At 29.8% G+C, this 17,384-nt stretch overlaps 2 protein-coding genes and 1 non-coding gene across 3 annotated transcripts; 1 reads left to right on the top strand and 2 right to left on the bottom strand.

Annotated features, from left to right (window-relative positions):
- Positions 1-256: 256 nt before the first annotated feature.
- On the bottom strand, positions 257-1,561 carry LOC115700294 (myb-related protein 305-like). Its single transcript, XM_030627863.2, has 3 exons — positions 1,427-1,561; positions 1,204-1,333; positions 257-1,123 (listed from the first exon to the last, which is right to left on the bottom strand). The coding sequence occupies exons 1-3, from the start codon at positions 1,551-1,553 to the stop codon at positions 451-453; spliced, it is 930 nt and encodes a 309-aa protein (XP_030483723.2). The 5' UTR covers positions 1,554-1,561; the 3' UTR covers positions 257-450.
- Positions 1,562-8,870: 7,309 nt separating this feature from the next.
- Positions 8,871-8,944, bottom strand: TRNAI-AAU (transfer RNA isoleucine (anticodon AAU)). The gene has a single exon. It is a non-coding gene; the product is annotated as a tRNA-Ile (tRNA).
- A 27-nt stretch (positions 8,945-8,971) lies between these two features.
- Positions 8,972-11,218, top strand: LOC115698699 (uncharacterized). The gene is made up of 2 exons (XM_030625843.2): positions 8,972-9,161; positions 10,761-11,218. The coding sequence occupies exons 1-2, from the start codon at positions 9,049-9,051 to the stop codon at positions 10,957-10,959; spliced, it is 312 nt and encodes a 103-aa protein (XP_030481703.1). The 5' UTR covers positions 8,972-9,048; the 3' UTR covers positions 10,960-11,218.
- Positions 11,219-17,384: the final 6,166 nt, after the last annotated feature.

The following is a 17,384-nucleotide window of genomic DNA, read 5'->3' as shown; positions in this document are numbered from 1 at the left end:
CCATATAGATAAAACACTAATGATTAGCATCACTACAAAAATGTCTTTAAATTAGTACTTAATTTCTTATATATATTATCATAATAAGAATACGGCCGCGCAACCCAAATCAAAGCATTAATATATAATTACGATCAAAATAATCTATATATACATATAATAATATGAAATGAAAGTACTACACTATATATAAATGTATATAATTATTCATAATCATTACATTAATTAATAATCAGTACTTTAAGCCTGAAATTTTTATTACAAATAGTAGAACTACTGCGTACACATAGGTTATGGAATCATGACTAAATTAATATCATACATTAAAAATTTAAAATCATCATCACAAGTATACATATATATATATATTAATAAATTTCAATTAATAATGTGCAGCCACCCACGTATAGGTAGAGACAAGTACACCATGATCATCATCGATCATAATCCTTAGAAAATGAACCCTCCATAAGAAGAAAAAGCTTTAGCAGCTTGGTTTTGAATTGGTATGATATTATTATTCTTATTCGAGTGATGATTAATAATATTATTCTCTCCACCATAATTATTATAACAATTACTATAATAATTACCATTATTATTATTAGGAGTTGTAGCAGCCGTACCCGTAACTTGAGTATTAGTAGTATTCATGATACGACCGTACGGCTGATCATCTAGGTTCCAGAGACCACTCCATAAATTACCATAATAAAATTCTTGATCAGCTGTTATCGATAAATGATCAGACAATAACGAATATGAAACGGCGTCGTCTTGATACACCATAGCAGCCGCTGGTATGGTATTATTGGTTTGAATCTGAGATGAGCTGTTGATGATCTGATCCATATTATTATTCTCATCATCATGCTTTGTTATGGCTATATGATGATTATCATTGTCATCATCATGATGTTGATTAATATTGTTAATAGGGGTCTGTGGGTGGTGGTGATGGAGTTTTTGCAATTCTTTATTGAGAAGTAGTTGAGATGATGATCTTCTCTTTTGTTGCTTACGAGAATATTTAGCTTTGTCTTTCTTCTTGAAATGTGTTCTCCAGAAGTTCTTTATCTCATTATCTGTTCTTCCTGGTAAGTATCTAGCAATGGTTGACCATCTACACATATACATATATACATGAGTAATAAATTAAGACTAATTAAGATAGATAATTAAATTAATAATTAAATTACTTACTTGTTACCCCAAAGAGCATGAAGTTCAATAATGATGCCTTCCTCTTGTGGTGTTATCTGGCCTCTCTTAAGACCAGGCCTTAGATAATTCACCCACCTAAGTCTGCAGCTTTTTCCACTCCTATTCAATCCTGATATACCATATATATGTGTGTCATATATGTACATACATATTACATATTACATAGATCATATACATATATACAATATATATATATATATACCTGCAGAACGAGCTACAGAGCTCCATCTTCCTTCACCATTGAAGCTGACATATTCAGTAAGCATCTTATCCTCTTCTGGAGTCCAAGGGCCTTTTCTCCAACCTTGCTGCTGATCTTGATTAGTCATCCCCCAACTCATTGAAGATACCATTAAGTACTATTATTATTATTGTGTCTGCTCTCTCTATTATTATTATTACCAAGTCACTTCGGTCCAATGTTGTCCCCAAGTTCAATGACAACAATCAAATTTACAAACACACATATATATACTTATCTCATCAACTACGTACGTGACATGTACATATATATAGGTATACACCCACGATGATAGCTAGTAATATAATTAGTCCCTTTCAATAAATTTGATTTGATATATACCTTAGCTGCTGATATCACAATCACTAGATAGCTAGTTAAGATTTTGTTTGAAAAGCTTTTTGAAGAATATCGAAGTTCAGTTTGCTTTGAGTACCTCTCTCTCTCTCTCTCCTTTTTGATGATCATGATCATCAATAAAACCAGCTCCCACATTATAATATGCTTTTGTTCAGCTTCAGCCACGTGTTAAAACATGGTGAATGAAGAGACACCTTAAATTATTCCTTTTATCCAATCAAACTACACCAACTGCTCTGATCTTAATTCTCATCAAACAATGACTTTCCGTACTTGCTTTACAAAGACACTATTAATTATCACATTTTGTCTGTGATAATTAAGACTGTCTTTTTATCGTAATTACCACAACAGTTCTTTCAACTATAGATTTTACCAAATTAGTCCCTAATAATCACAATATAGCAATTAATTAAAGTCTTGAATATACGTGACACGAGGATTTAATTTATATTAACAATGCTACATCACATTCCTAATAATAGTTGTTTCATTGTTGTATAGTTCAGTGGCCAGTTTACTAGATCTATGGTACAAAATCAGTCATGTTAAAAACACTAATTATTATTTTAAATAATTAATAAAAAAAAAATTAACAATATATAGAAATAATAAAGTTGTTGATTTGAGCCATCTAAGAGGAGAAAGCTAGTGGGTAGTTGGTGTCTCCTCGAAAACGGCTTCTGAGCCAATGAGATAGCAACAGGTGTTGATATACTCAATCTTAAAATGCTTACTTTTCTGTAATTCTTTATTGGTATAATGACTTATTATTTTAATCTCAAAGAAGTTTCTAGCATACCATTTAGGGTAAATGGGGTATTAAAAACTAATGAAAGCACAAGTGACTTTGGTGACTCACCTATTCTACATCTGGCCTCTGAATTTGGACTTTAATTATATAAATTAAACACAGCATATTGGGAAAGTAGGACATGGCTCCATTGGTTTACTCCAATTTTTTTATTCATGCCATGCCTATATATAGGTATTGATGGTGACGAAAACTATATAATAGTTTTTTCATTAAAGTTAGTTTGAAAGATTCTCTCTTTAAAAGAGTTCAAGATTAATTACAGCTAGCTATATAGAAATTTGAATTACATTTTTGCTGAGATGATCAAGATTATATATATCAAGCTTATTAGTCACACCTTTTTATAATATATGGTCTAGTTAGATGGGGATGGACCTCTTTCTTTAATTATAGACGTAGTCATAATTATGGAAAGACCAAACTCTTTTTAATTAATTCCTTAAGTACAAAAATATTGAAGCTACTCTTCTCCAATCCCTTGAGTGAGTCAGGGACATTATTATTAGTGCTCAATCAGCTCTTGATTTATTTATGGATATTATATATATAATACTTGCTAATTAATTAGCTAGAACCATACAAATCATGAGCTAGCAATATCTAATCTTCGTATAAGAAAACATTAATTCAAGTATATTTTCTTATTAGCTAATTAATATGCAGCATATTTATAAATATGATAATTAATAGTATTTCTAAATCTTCTAGAATGACTAGGACATTGTGATCAATATCCTATATAAGATTATTATCCAATAATGTTAATTTTACTAATGCGTTACGCAAAACAAATTAATCTGCACTGATCATCATGAAATGTACTCTCTAATCATGATAAAACTATTTTATATTATATTATATTATTATAATAATATATATTTAATTAAACCGATTTGATACATGTAGACCATATAATGTATGTATTCAATCTTTCAGTAAAATCTCATAAATCAATAGTAAGATCGAATTTAAAGCTTATACACATCAGCATACGTAAATATGTATGATAACACTTCCCACGTGGAGATTTTAAGTTTTAAAGAAAACATTATATATTGTTAAATATTATTTGCTCATGGTTAAATGAAAATTAATAAATAAATACAAAATCGTACAGATGTATAGATTGTATATAAATATTTAATAGAGTTTTTTTTTTTTTAACAATAAATAATTAATATAGTTGGTTATATAGTTCTCGAGAGGTCTTCTTTGTTAAGATTCTGGGATTGTGTGGTTATCTATTCATCCAACGTAGACGCCATTGAGTAGTTTATTATATGATGAAACATAAAAAGTAATGCTTTTAAAAATACCTTTTATTAGAATAATAAATGTACATAAATTATATTTGTTTTACTTAATTAGTCTTTTCAAATAGACAAAGAGTTCATGAGCCATACGTACGTGGCTAAAAAACGCAACCGAATTTGTATGTAATTATTTGTTAAACTCTTGAGTAAAATAAAGAAAATAATAAATGTCTTGCATTACATTTATTATGCTAAAATTACCGAAAATAATTGCAGTGAACGCTTTTTTTTTTTTTTTGTACATTTTTCCTAATAAAAAAAATATTCAACAAAAATTTCATTATATATATACATATTTTTGTATATATTAAAATATGGTTATTTAACGATATTTTTTTTAATTTAATGGTACTTTTTACTTTTCTTAACATTTTTGGTAACAGTGTTAATCTATTATTATTATTATTATTATTATTATTATTATTATTATTATTATTATTATTATTATTATTATTATTATTTAAAAGAAAAAAACTAAGAAAAATGTGTCTTGTGATGAAATTGTATAGAGCTTCAAAAACTATATTGTGGATTCTCTTGCAGCAACAATCGTCTCTTCTGTGCAACAACACTTGTGAAAATGTAAAGAAAAAATTGAGGTCTCGCCCAGATTTTATTATAAGAAGAAATTCAAATTGATGCCACCTAAAAAGATAATCAACCAAAAATGACAGTAAATCCAATTAATTACCGATTCAGATATACAGTTTTTGTTAGTCCCTTGTCCTCATAGGCCACACATCAGATAATTTTTGAGGTCCTTCCTAAACTTGTGACTAAAATATAGTATTTAATTACAAGTTATTATTAATTGATTAGGTTTAGTTAGAACAAGTATTGTGACTAAAAATACATTTAGTCACAACAAATTGTAATTTTTGTGACTAATACTTTTAGCCACGGACCTTTTAGTCACAATATAAGAATCATGATTTATAATTAGTCACGAGTTTTGTTGTGACTAAAAGTAAGATTTTTCGTAGTGTCAATCTTTTAATATAGTCAAATTCTCGTAAGTATATATTATTATTATTATTATTATTATTATTATTATTATTATTATTATTATTATTATTATTATTATTATTATTATTATTATTATTATTATTATTACAATTAAATGTATTAGTTATTTGTTATTATAGTGTTTTAACTTTTGGTTTATTTAAGTTTTAAAGTTATTGAGTTATTTAAGTTATTTATTATCTGAAGTAACTTGTGTTTATGATCTCCTTCTATTATCAATTGCAATTTAATAATATAAGTGTTCTTATTTTTCACTTAGATTGACTATTATTGTTTATCAATATTGTTTATTTATATTGAAAATATATTATAAAACTTGTAACAGTGTTTATTTTAATTATGATTATTATTTTTTATTTTTTCAATTAAAGTGTATTTTTATTTACTTTGTAATTAAAATATTTTTTTCTATTTGAGGGAGTATCCTCACAAGCACAAGATTCTCTACTTGATGCTACTAAAATTCTCCTCCTACTAAGAGTTGTTCCTTGCTGGCTTTTTTGTTTTATGTTGAAATTGTTGTCAACTCTGTCTATTTTTTATCAGAGGGTGTCTTTGAATTGGGTTATTTTTGTAGATCTATTAGGTACTTATTATTTATCTTTACGGGTGTATGTCTTTTACATCTAATGCGAAATAGTATTACTGTAACATATGAGTTAGTAAGATATGCACTATATATAAAAAAAATGAAGTTTCTTAGTTGGAATAAAATCCTTCTTATTTAATAACAAATGTATTGTTTGACACTCAACAATAAAATTGGTTACTATATTAATAAAAGAAAAGAAGGGATAAGTTAAGGAATACCTTTTTTTGTATTCATTAATCAAAAATACCCTCATATTATACTTTATTAAAATCTATTTACTTTTATGAGTGTGTTGCCTAATATACCCTTTCCCTTCACTTAAATATAGCACATGCTTTACATTAACCTAAGGAGTATAATAAAGACATTATCTATAAAAGTTAGTATATCTTAAAGAATATCTATTCTATATAAAGTGTGCCTATATAACTGAAATTCTTGGTTTATGAGAAATTCATGGGTGAATTTTAATTTTTATTTAATAAAATAATAAAATATTATTTATATATAATAAAATAATAATAAAACAAATCCTATTAATATTTGAACTGATATTAAATATTAGAGAATCAAAACAACCGGGAATATTAAGAATTTATAAATAAAATCCAACAAACACATCTCGCTAGCTACTGTTCATACACGATCCAACCCTAAATTACTTCGAATCCAGCCAGCCCTCTCCAAAACCAGCCTCGACTCTCTTGATTTTCCTCTCTAAAATTAGCCTCTCGACCCTTCCCATCGTCCTCTTCGAAACCGACGACTCGAACACCTTTCCCTTTCATCATCCTCTTCTTCACGGTGAGTTTATATTACACATATTTATATTTTGTAAAGGAAAATAGTGATACAAATATTTGGTGAGTTTGATGTGTTTTCCTAATGTCTAATAGTCATTGGGGAATTTGAATAGAAGAATGTCAATGGAAGTGTTCAATAGATCAGATCTTTGAATAGAAGAATGTCAATATTAATGGAATTTGAATAGAAGAATGGAAGTTTCCTAATGTCTGAATCAGATCTTTCATTATTTGAAGTTAATTCGGTATTGTGTTTATTAAATTTGAGTATGATTTCTGATTTAATTAGGATCTCTCATTATACCATAAACATTGTTCTTTTCTTTTTCTTCCTTTCTTTATTTTCTTGTTTAATAATCTCAAGAAAGATAATTTTTAATGTCCATATATGTTTATTTTCTTGGAATATGGCGTTTCAAACTGCAATTGATCATATAGTTATTGCTAGCTAATTTGTACACTCATCATCAATGTTGTTTGTTGTTGTATACAACTTTTCCTGTTTGTGTGTTTGCTAGCTAATGCAATCTCCCTCACTTTTCCATCGACACTACAAGGAATCATCCTCTGAAACATCGAAAGCCTCGCCGGACTACTACATCTCTCCGAAGACGACGACAAAGATTTCCTCATCCCCTGTTTCGAAACACACCGTTTTGATGATTTCTTCCTCTTCTGTTTTTTCTTATTATTATTATTACTATAATTGGTGTGATCCATAGATCAATTGTTATTTAGCTTTTGTTTTATTTTTTATCTTTTTTTTTTATTTATTATTTTTTTTGTTATTTAGCTTTTGTTTTATTTTTTATCTTTTTTTTTATTTATTATTTAGTTCGCCATAAAGAATTTAAAAATTAAATATCTATGTATTCCTTTTTCTATTATAATTTGGACATTCTTATTCTAATTTATATCAGAGCTAGCTGAGAATAATAATATATGTCATCAACCTAAAACCCATTTATGTCTCATCTCTTCTCCCTCTTTTTTCATTCCAATATATATAACAGAATCATATACCCTCTATTTTTTTTTGTTGGCCGTTACACCACTTCTCTTCTTCTCTAGATTTTTCTCTCTGGTTATTCTCCTAAGTAATGTTAATATTCATCACTTTAATATCATATTTTTTTTTATTATTTTTTTAATAGAGATAAATATGAAATTTTAATGTTAATATTCATCGCTTCTTCATTTTTTTCTTTTAAGAAGAATATATCTTCATCATGCATCTCTCTCATATTTCGTTCTTATCCTATATTATTATTATCAATTTCGTTTCTATTGCTTCTATTAAATTTCAAAAACAGTACTGTCATTGATTGATTGTAAATTAAAAGAAAATATAAAAAGAAAGTAGTTGTAACAATTCATTGTGAATAATGAATATTGTCCAAATATTATATTCAAATATAATGAATATTGTCAAAAATAAAACTCTATACTATATTTAATCATATAGAGTTTTTCTTTTTTGATCTAACCATTTCATGTAAGTATGGATTTTCTGAATTATTATTATTTAAATTTAATGTCTTCAATTACTTTATTACACCATCTTATTAAGTTAAAATAAAAAAATATACTAACAATCTTATTATGTATTTTACAGTGCTATAGCATATGTTGAACTTGATGACAATACAAAGAGCCTATCTGCTGTCATGTTCGCAGATATTGTGGAAAAAATATTTTCGTGTAATGCTGCCCAACTAATGAAATATACTGCAGAGGTGTAGTTTTTTAAAAATAAAATAGTTTTACATGCCTTTCATAAGTTGATTTTTTAATTAAATAAATTATGCACACCATGTCTAATCATCTTAAATGAAAATACATCACTGTTTGCAGGAACACTGCCGCTTTGTCGACACTACCATATTCAATTTATCAAAGAAAAAATGGATAATCCAGATATATGGGGACCCGGCTAGAATGAAAAATGCAAAATACAAAAATTACACTATTGTCTCTATCAAAGACAATGAAGATTGAAATCCACCAATGACTATCATTAGTTTTCTTATCTACAATTTTTAGACCAATGCTATCTTCAATTATCAACAATTTAGAGATTGATTTTTAATTTTCTTTTTATCTTATCCCCATTTAAGTAATGTTTCTTTAAGTATTGGAACATCAATTTTTAGTTTATTTTTGGATTAACTTAAGAATATATTTAAATCATTAAACTTTTTTAAATACTAATATATTGCATTCAGTATTCAATAATAATCTCACTTTCAAATAACATAGAAAAAACCTAACATAAGATTTAATATACGTGTCTCGCACGTAGTTTTTTGATAGTAGAAATAAAGGTATAAATTAAAACAAATGAAAGGTATGCAATACAATCCAACTTCCACAGAATCGGGAAAAGGCTATTAGCCCATCTATACAGGCCCAAAAAGAAAAGCTTATTAAGTCATCGCAACCGGCCCAAATATAAATTTCGAAAACCCAGAAAAGGAACAAGGGGAAAAAAATGTGGCCTATGCAGGTTTCGAACCTGCGACCTTCGCGTTATTAGCACGACGCTCTAACCAACTGAGCTAATAGGCCATTTTGGAAAAATGCTCAAATCGCATTTACATAATCTTCATATTAGTTGTTCGGATAAGATAAATATTAAACATTGTTCAGTTTAGTAAGAGCAGAATACAACAATGGAGAACATAACAGCAAGCGAGCTAGCAGGTTTTGGAGTTGGGACTTTGCTCCTATGTGCCACCATTGCTGCTCCAAAGGTCGATGCTTTCATATCTGCCTCTCAGCGCAGGTAGTTCTCATCTTTTGAACACTCAAAATTCACCCCTTTCAAACGCTCATATTGAATGTATCCCATAATTTTCGTTTTTTTTTTTTTCGTGTTTGTTACTATTGGGAACGAAGTTATTGTTTTTCTGTTTCTTTGTTGTGTTGTGAATTGATATTTTAAGTTATTTTGCTTTGCATTGTTGAGGCCCTGGTTCATTACTTTCAGTTGGCTTGTTAACATTCTTTTGAAACACTCGAAGAACCCAATTTGGGTTTCGGTGCTCTTATAAATATGGAAGCATATGGCTATAGTTGTTTTCAGCTTAGCCATGCTTTGGACAGAATTATTATGGCATTCCCTTCCTGACCATGCTATTCAGTAGGTGTTTAGTCTTAAACTGACAAGTTCACCAGACCCAGTAGAGTAAAAATTGCAATATCTATGGGGCAACCAAAAGGATATGTATTAGATGGGAAAGAACTCATAGATTCATATTTTAGACCATTTGGAAGTACAAGTAACTTTTAGTTTAAGGTTTCATAGTGAGCACTAAGGGCATGAGGGGAGGAGAGGGACAGAGAAATAGAAAAACGGTGGGAGAGTCTCTATCAAAATTAATCCTCATATATCCTAACTAAAACAATTCTTGAGAAAATTACAGTTTCTTCTTTATGTATTTCTGTAACGGATCTTTAACAATTTAGCATAGGGTGGATTCTATTGTTTTTAATTACAATACCCAATTTTCTAGTTTTGATTGCATATAGGAGAAAGTTATACTTGTTATAAAGAAGAAAAAGTTATGGCTACTGGCTTATCCAAAACCATAATATTCGGCTGCTTATTTGAAGGATAAGAATGAATGTTTAGCGAAATTTATTTGAGTGCTATTGAAAATCATCTGTGTCAACTAAATGTCAAATGTCATGACAACTCTACTACCCTGCCAACAACCTCGGCTTCTTTGGTCAATAGTCTCTTTAAATTCAATTGCTGTTAATGATTTTGATTTTCTTTACCTTTGGCTGAGATTTGACAAGTTACTGAATTCCTTAGATATAGTTTTGTGTTTTAGTAAGTTCCTATTTACTTGAATCTTACATTGCACTGCTGATCTTCTTACTCTCCTTTCTATTCATATATGTACTGGGTGATTGTTGCAAATTTTACTAAACTCAGGCAAATGAAACTCTGAATATATAGTTACAAGTATACTTATATATCTCTTTTAAGAACATTTTACATACAATTTTGGCATACATATATTGTTTTAGTTATGTGTAATTATATTGCAATCTAGTTTCTTGTTGTGTTTATAAGGTCCTTCATTCAGTTCTCTATGTATGTGCAAGAAATGTGGCAATCTAATTTCATATTCACTTGAATCTTACATTGCACTGCTGATCTTCTTGCTCTCCTTCTATTCATATATGTATTTGTGGGTGATTGTTGCAAATTTTACTTAACTCAGTCAAATGAAACTCTGAATATATAGTTACTATTATAATTATACATCGCTTTTGAGAACATTTTACAATACAATTTTGGCATATATATATTGCTTCAGTTATAATTATATTGCAATCTAATTTCTTATTGTGTTTATGACCCTTCATTCAGTTCTCTAGGTATGTGCAAGAAATGTGGCAATCTTAGGATGATAGCATGCACAAAATGTAAAGGGGCTGGATTAATCAAAGAAGGCTTACTATTCGGTATAACTTTAGGGGATGAATCAGAGGTAAGATCTACTAAATGTGTGAATTGTCTAGGCAAAGGCCAATTTAGCTGCCCTGAATGCTCGAAATCGTCAGCTTGATAATCCTCATTGCCATGTAAAATCATTACCCCTTGAATTATTTCTTCTTATGGCTAGAGAACGAGGCATGCCCACTGTCCAGTTTGTACCACTTGTATAGGGATAAAGAAGCTCACAAACTGGAAATATAACCAGAGTTCTCCAATATAGTCTCTTGTTTTGTATACTCATTCAAATCCGATTCATATATTGGTCTTACAAAGTATGTACCTTGAAAAATTTATTATTTATGATTGAAATATGTCTTTTTTTGTTCTTATCTATTCTAGTGAATACAACCAATTTTCTCCTACCTATCTAGCCACTGTCTCTTTTTTTTTTTTGATGAAGTTTTCCAATGCAGATAGTTGATAACATGTTTCTGCTTATAAGGTATAATGATCTCAAAGTAGTTAAAAAGTCTCCATAGCTTGTGTCATACATTGACAATATATTGAGTGGTCCAAGCTCCAAAGTCAATGTTTTTCTGGTTTCCTTTATCCGTACAGAGAGTTTATTTTGCTGAATATGTTTTCTACTACCATGACCTGTGGTTTAAAGTTAAGGCACTAACTTGTTATATCTTATAGGTCTTTTTTGGGCTACGAAAAAAACTACGTACATTGCTGTGTAGGAGAGAACATCTATAGTATATAGACATTTTATGTAAAATTGCTAAGTTACATAGGCTTAAAATAGGTCCACTAGCTAGGTGGGTCCTTTACCTTTTCACAAATATAGCAATAACAGCTCAAACAACCAGTAAAGTTCTCTCTTTAAAGAGGTGCTAAGTCATCTTTAAATGGAGTCCAGGTTAGCACATGATATGTTTTTGTCCATAGTGGAACACCAAGTTGATCATAACATGGTGGATAAACAAAAAGTGAAGATCATATTTTGGACAGAAAAGAAACGAACAAAGGTTGAAAAGATTCAAAATTGGTGTAATAAACGTGGAGAACCAATAAAGGGTTGGTCTTATATTTCAAATATTTTGGATTAGAAGACATTTTAGAAGGCATTTTCTTTCATTTTTAACACTTAGATGGTTGGTAATCATGCATTTTTGTAAATGTTTTGGGGTTCTGAGATGTAGTATTGAAACTCATGGAAGAATATTCGACACTTTCACAACAAGGATTTGCATATCTGAAAGTGGGCAAATCGAATTTGGTTGAGATTGACGTTTGTTTTTTATGTATTTATGCAAAGCTGTTGAGAAGCGACAAAGGCACACTGAGTCCCTTTTTTGGGTCAATTTTCTTTTTTTTTTTTTTTAACCAAAATGGATAAGCTATATATGCTTGGTTGTGTGGTTTAGAACGAGTTTGGGGCACTTAATTATGTTCTCCTCTCTGATATTGACTTCTTATTATAAGGTGTTATGTATATATATTTATGAGGTTGGGACGTTATTATCGCCATAATTAAGCTTAGCTATTTGCTGTACGTCTAAGGTTTTGTTTAACCATATTTGTGCATATTTACATTCGAATGTATATAGAAAATTACAATGTATAACCAGTTTTTATTTTCTATTATTTTAATTTTATTTTTTTTTATTATTCTTTAATGTATGCTTAATTTTATAGGCTATTACTAACGCTTGGGGCTTAATATCTCTAAATTTTGGTATCATTATTTATATTTATTGCTCGTGTTTTGGCTAAAATTCAGTCAATACATACTTTATAAATAAATTAATATATTTATATCTTATTGTTATTTTAACTTATTTATAATAAAAATACATATCTTATTATTATTATTATTATTATTAGTGGCAAAACTATCTAAATTCTATGATTAGTGATATTTAATTACACAAACTGAATTTTTTTTGGTAAAATTCTCCTAACCTTAATTCAGTTAGCTATTACCCTTTTCGTTTAAAAAGCAATGTTAAGTGCCACGGTGGACATACCATAGTATTCACATGTGTACACGTGACAAATTTTTAGTGGAGGATATTGGTGGAAAAATTACCTGAGCTCTATGATTAGTGACACTTAACCACATAAACTAATTTTTTGGTGGTAAAATCCTCCAAACTTCACTTCTGTTATCTATTTACCCATTCCTTTTAAAATGCTTTGTTAAGTGCTCCGGGACTCGAACCGGCAGATCTCCCCTTCCTTTGTTAGCTATTTACCCATTATGTTCAAAAGGCTCTGTTAAGTGCTCTGCGACTGGAACCGTCAAATCTCCCCTTCCTTTGTTCTTTGTTCTTCTTCTTCTATCGCGATGAACCCACTAGACCACGACAAACCCAGTGAACCCAACAAACCCCCTCGACTATGGTAGTATTGACGAAGAGTTGTGAGAGAGGGAGAATCAGATCAGGTGAGGTTGAGGTGAGAAAGAAAAACTTCAAAGAAGGGTTGGGTCTTGGGGCTTAAAAGGAAGCTGAAGGGTTGTGTTTGTAAGATCGAAAATTTGATTTTGGGGTTTGTTTATTTGAAGGTGGCCGGAGGTGACTTGCAGGAGCTGTGCGAGAAGGAGAATGGAAGAGAGAGGGAGTGCGGGTGGAAATTAGGGTTACATGGTGTATAAAAAAAAGAATAAGATGAAAAAAGATAAAAAAAAAAAACTAATTTTAACTATTTTTATAATTTTTAAATTATTTTTTAAAATATTTAATGAATTAATAATATGTGGAACACTAAAATTTTTTCACGTGTACACTTGTGTACACTGTGACATGTCCACTATACACTTAACAAAGTCTTTTAGACAAAAAGGGTAAATAGCTAACAAAAATGAGGTTTGGAGGGTTTTACCACCAAAAAATTAATTTATGTACGGTTATGTGTCACTAATTATAGAATTCAAGTAGTTTTGCCACCAATAATCTCCACTAAAATTTACCGCGTCTACACTTGTGGACACTGTGACATGTTCACCGTCACACTTAACAGAGCCTTTTGAACGGAATGAGTAAATAGCTAATAGAAGTGAGGTTTGGAGATTTTACCACCAAAAAATCGATTTATGTGGTTAAGTGTCATTAATTATAGAGTTCAAGTATTTTTTCCGTCAATATCCCTTATTATTATGATAGCGTTTTTAATGTGTTGTACCGCTTTTCGAACTTGTCTCGTGTTGTGTTTTTTAGGCTAATTTATTCGTGCTTACGTATTGTGTCATTCATGCTAGTCACGTCGTGTCGTGTCATACTTAAGTATATATTTTTTGTGTCTTCTCGTGTCAATGTGTAGCATCATTTCATGTCGTCTCCAAATTTATATTTTTTTTTGTGTATAGTCGTACTCGTGCTATCTGTACTTGCACCAGTTTTGTATTGTGTGAAAAAACGTAACTTGCAATTAGAGCACTAATAGTTACAATCCAAATTAGATAGTGACTTCCAAATATACTTTAAATAATTACATTGAACTTTGTCACAATAAATTACCGTGGAAATATCTCAATGACTTGGTGTAAAAAATCTAAGCTCTCCCCTAAACCCAAAATGTAGGACACAAAAATAGAAAGAAGAAGAAGAATATATGGATGGAAATATTAAATAATAAAAGAAAGAGAAGGGTAGAAAGGTAAAATCCGTATTAATGCTTGCTGGAAAGAGAAGAGAAGGCGTTTGAGCTTGACCTTGACAATGCACGCGTCCGACAGTGCGAGTGACAGCAAATAGCAGGAGAAGTTTGTGCCCCCACTTTCCCATCTCGACACGTGTATGGTCACTGTTCACTTACAGACGCCGTTGCCAAAGCAACAGTACTTCTCTTCTTCCTGTCCAATCATACGTCGACACGTAATCAGAGGAGGGTGATAGCTGATAAGTTATTAACAGCACAGTAACTTTGGAAAGTGGGGAACTGTAGCAAGAAAATAAATGTATGTTCTTTTCTTTTGTAACTCAATTCTAACTTCTCATTGAAACACGTGTTTATCTAGTAGTTATTCTTCAGACTTGTGGGAACAATAATTTTTTTTAAAAAAATTAGTAAATAAGATGATTTGATTGATTTTCTTTTATAGCCTTTTTTTTTTAAATTAACAAAATTGTAGTAGAAAAATTAATTAAATGTCCTTCTATTAAAATTTTTACCTTGCGGCAATCAAAAAATGCCTTGCGTTTCCCATATGGAGTGTTGCAGTAGTTGATGATGTACAATGAATACTTTTATAATCAAATATAGTTTTTTTTTTCCTTTGAGTTATCATAATCATATATAGTTGAAAAAACATATTTTTTAAAAATGGCCCATCTTCATTAATAGCAAAAAAAATTGGCCCATCTTTTTACCAGTGGGTAAACCTTCCTCATTTGGTATATATAGCTGACATAATGGAAATTGACCTACTTGCCTATATTTGTTCATATCACTTTTTTTTTTCTTTTTAATAAAATACTTCTGCAAAAGGCTGTTTTGAAGAAATGCACATCATGATTACTCTTGGGGTTGATTTCAATCTAATTAATGTGTGTTATACTAAGTTACCAACTTTTTGAATGTTCAGTATTATTTTATTACATAATTAAGGAGCACAAAAAGGATTAGTGATCGCCGGTATTGGATTAGAATTGGTAGTAGCGGTGTTCATCAAACCACTTATACCGTATAAACTGCTTGCACTACACTACATCGTATAAAAAATGTATTTTAAAATTTTTTGGGTGCGGCTGTAGTTTGCATTTTTGCCAAATCACGCGATTGTGCGGTTTGTAATTTTAAATTTAATAATTGTAATTCAAACTGCACATCACTATATATTACAAAGTTATAATTCAATAAAATAACTTAATAATTAGTGCATATATTATAATGTTAAAGACTTTAATAAGATTTTTTATTATTATTGTTAAAATTTTATTAGATTAATTTAAATTTTCATTATAATGATGATAGTATAAATTACTCAAATTGTACCGCACCATACCACATTTTCACAGTATAGTTTTTGTGATTTTAAGATATCAACGTAGTTGCAATTTGAGAAATTACAAAAACGACATATACAATTTGGTTTGAATAAAAAGTTACAATCTGTACCACCCGCACCACAATCACTCTTAATTGGTACTACCAGATGTTACTAATTGGCACTTTTTTCATAACAACAATATATTTTTTTCTTTTTGATATTGTAGAACAATAATTTTTTTCTCTTCTTATTTCTTTATTTTTAGGAAATGATATTATTGATGAGGCTAATTTTGTTGGTAGAATGTCTTGTAAACATGGGCAAGAAAAAGTTATTAAATTTTGCCTGAAAGTGTCTCATGTTTTTGAAAATTGTAATAAGTACATGTTAGGTTATTTTTAGTATTAATTTTAGATTTAGTTTAGTATATTTTTAATTTAGTTTTAATCGTGTTTGGAGCAATTTTATGCTTGTTATCTTTTATTTTTGCAGATTTCAAATAGAAGAAGATTTGGAAAATATCAACAAAAAAAGATAAAAAATATCAACGTTAAAAATCGAAATCTTGACCAGAAGAAAAAGATATTATGCGTCGAAAAGGGGGGAAAGGAGCACACGGGTTGCGACCCGCTTATTTAAAAACCAAAACGCCACCTTGAAGACGACACACGAGCTGCGGCCCAGCAAAGTGGCGCTGCGGCCCACCCCTTCTCCAGCAGCAAAAGTCTCATCTTTTTTCTCTCACGTGAGCCTGGGGTTCCCTACTTCAATGCTGAATCTGATTTTCAGCATGTGCGTTTTTCTATTTTTTTTAGTCCCTCAATGCCTATATAAGGATTGATTTTCAGTTGATTTGGAAAAGCAATTTGGAGGGAGATAAACAGCAGAATATAAAGCACGAATTTCAAAGACTGAAGTCAATATTGGAGGCATTCTTCAAAGGGTTTTCAGCATTATTTTCTTCTCTTTTCTCAAGTTAATATGTGTGATTTTGCTTCCATGAACATGAGTAGCTAAACACTTGATTAGGGTTTAGATAGATATTGTTTGACATTGCTTTATGGTTTTAATATGATTTATTTTCTCCCAATTTCTATGTATTATATTTTATTCGTACTTAATTACTTTTAATTTCCCGAGCATCAATTAACTGTTTTATGATTTCGATGCGAGATCTGAGAAGTGAGTGTCGATTATGCTATAGTGAAATAGAACTGAATTTTGATATAGGACGAGAGTACCCATACAGTTTGGATAGCTTATAGGATTTCTGTGTTTAATGCCTGTTACATGTTTAATTTATCACGAGAGTAGAAAATTTGCATGTAATTGAAATTTATACATTTGAGAAGACTATAAATTACCTTAGTAAAACTACTATTACATAAAAATTAGTAATAGGAAGATAATCATATTAGGCCATAATCAATAGATACAATTGAAATCGAAGCCCTAACATCTATTCACTGTTAATTTTCTTTATTGCTTCCTACTTCGCTATTCTTCTCATTCTAATTTATTCTCTTAATTTTATTTAGCCAAATAGAAGTAAAGATTTA

Source organism: Cannabis sativa, chromosome 8, assembly GCF_029168945.1.
Source record: "Cannabis sativa cultivar Pink pepper isolate KNU-18-1 chromosome 8, ASM2916894v1, whole genome shotgun sequence".
NCBI lineage: Eukaryota > Viridiplantae > Streptophyta > Magnoliopsida > Rosales > Cannabaceae > Cannabis > Cannabis sativa.
The sequence above is the reverse complement of the archived record's forward strand: the minus strand, read 5'-3'. Positions and strand labels throughout refer to the sequence as shown.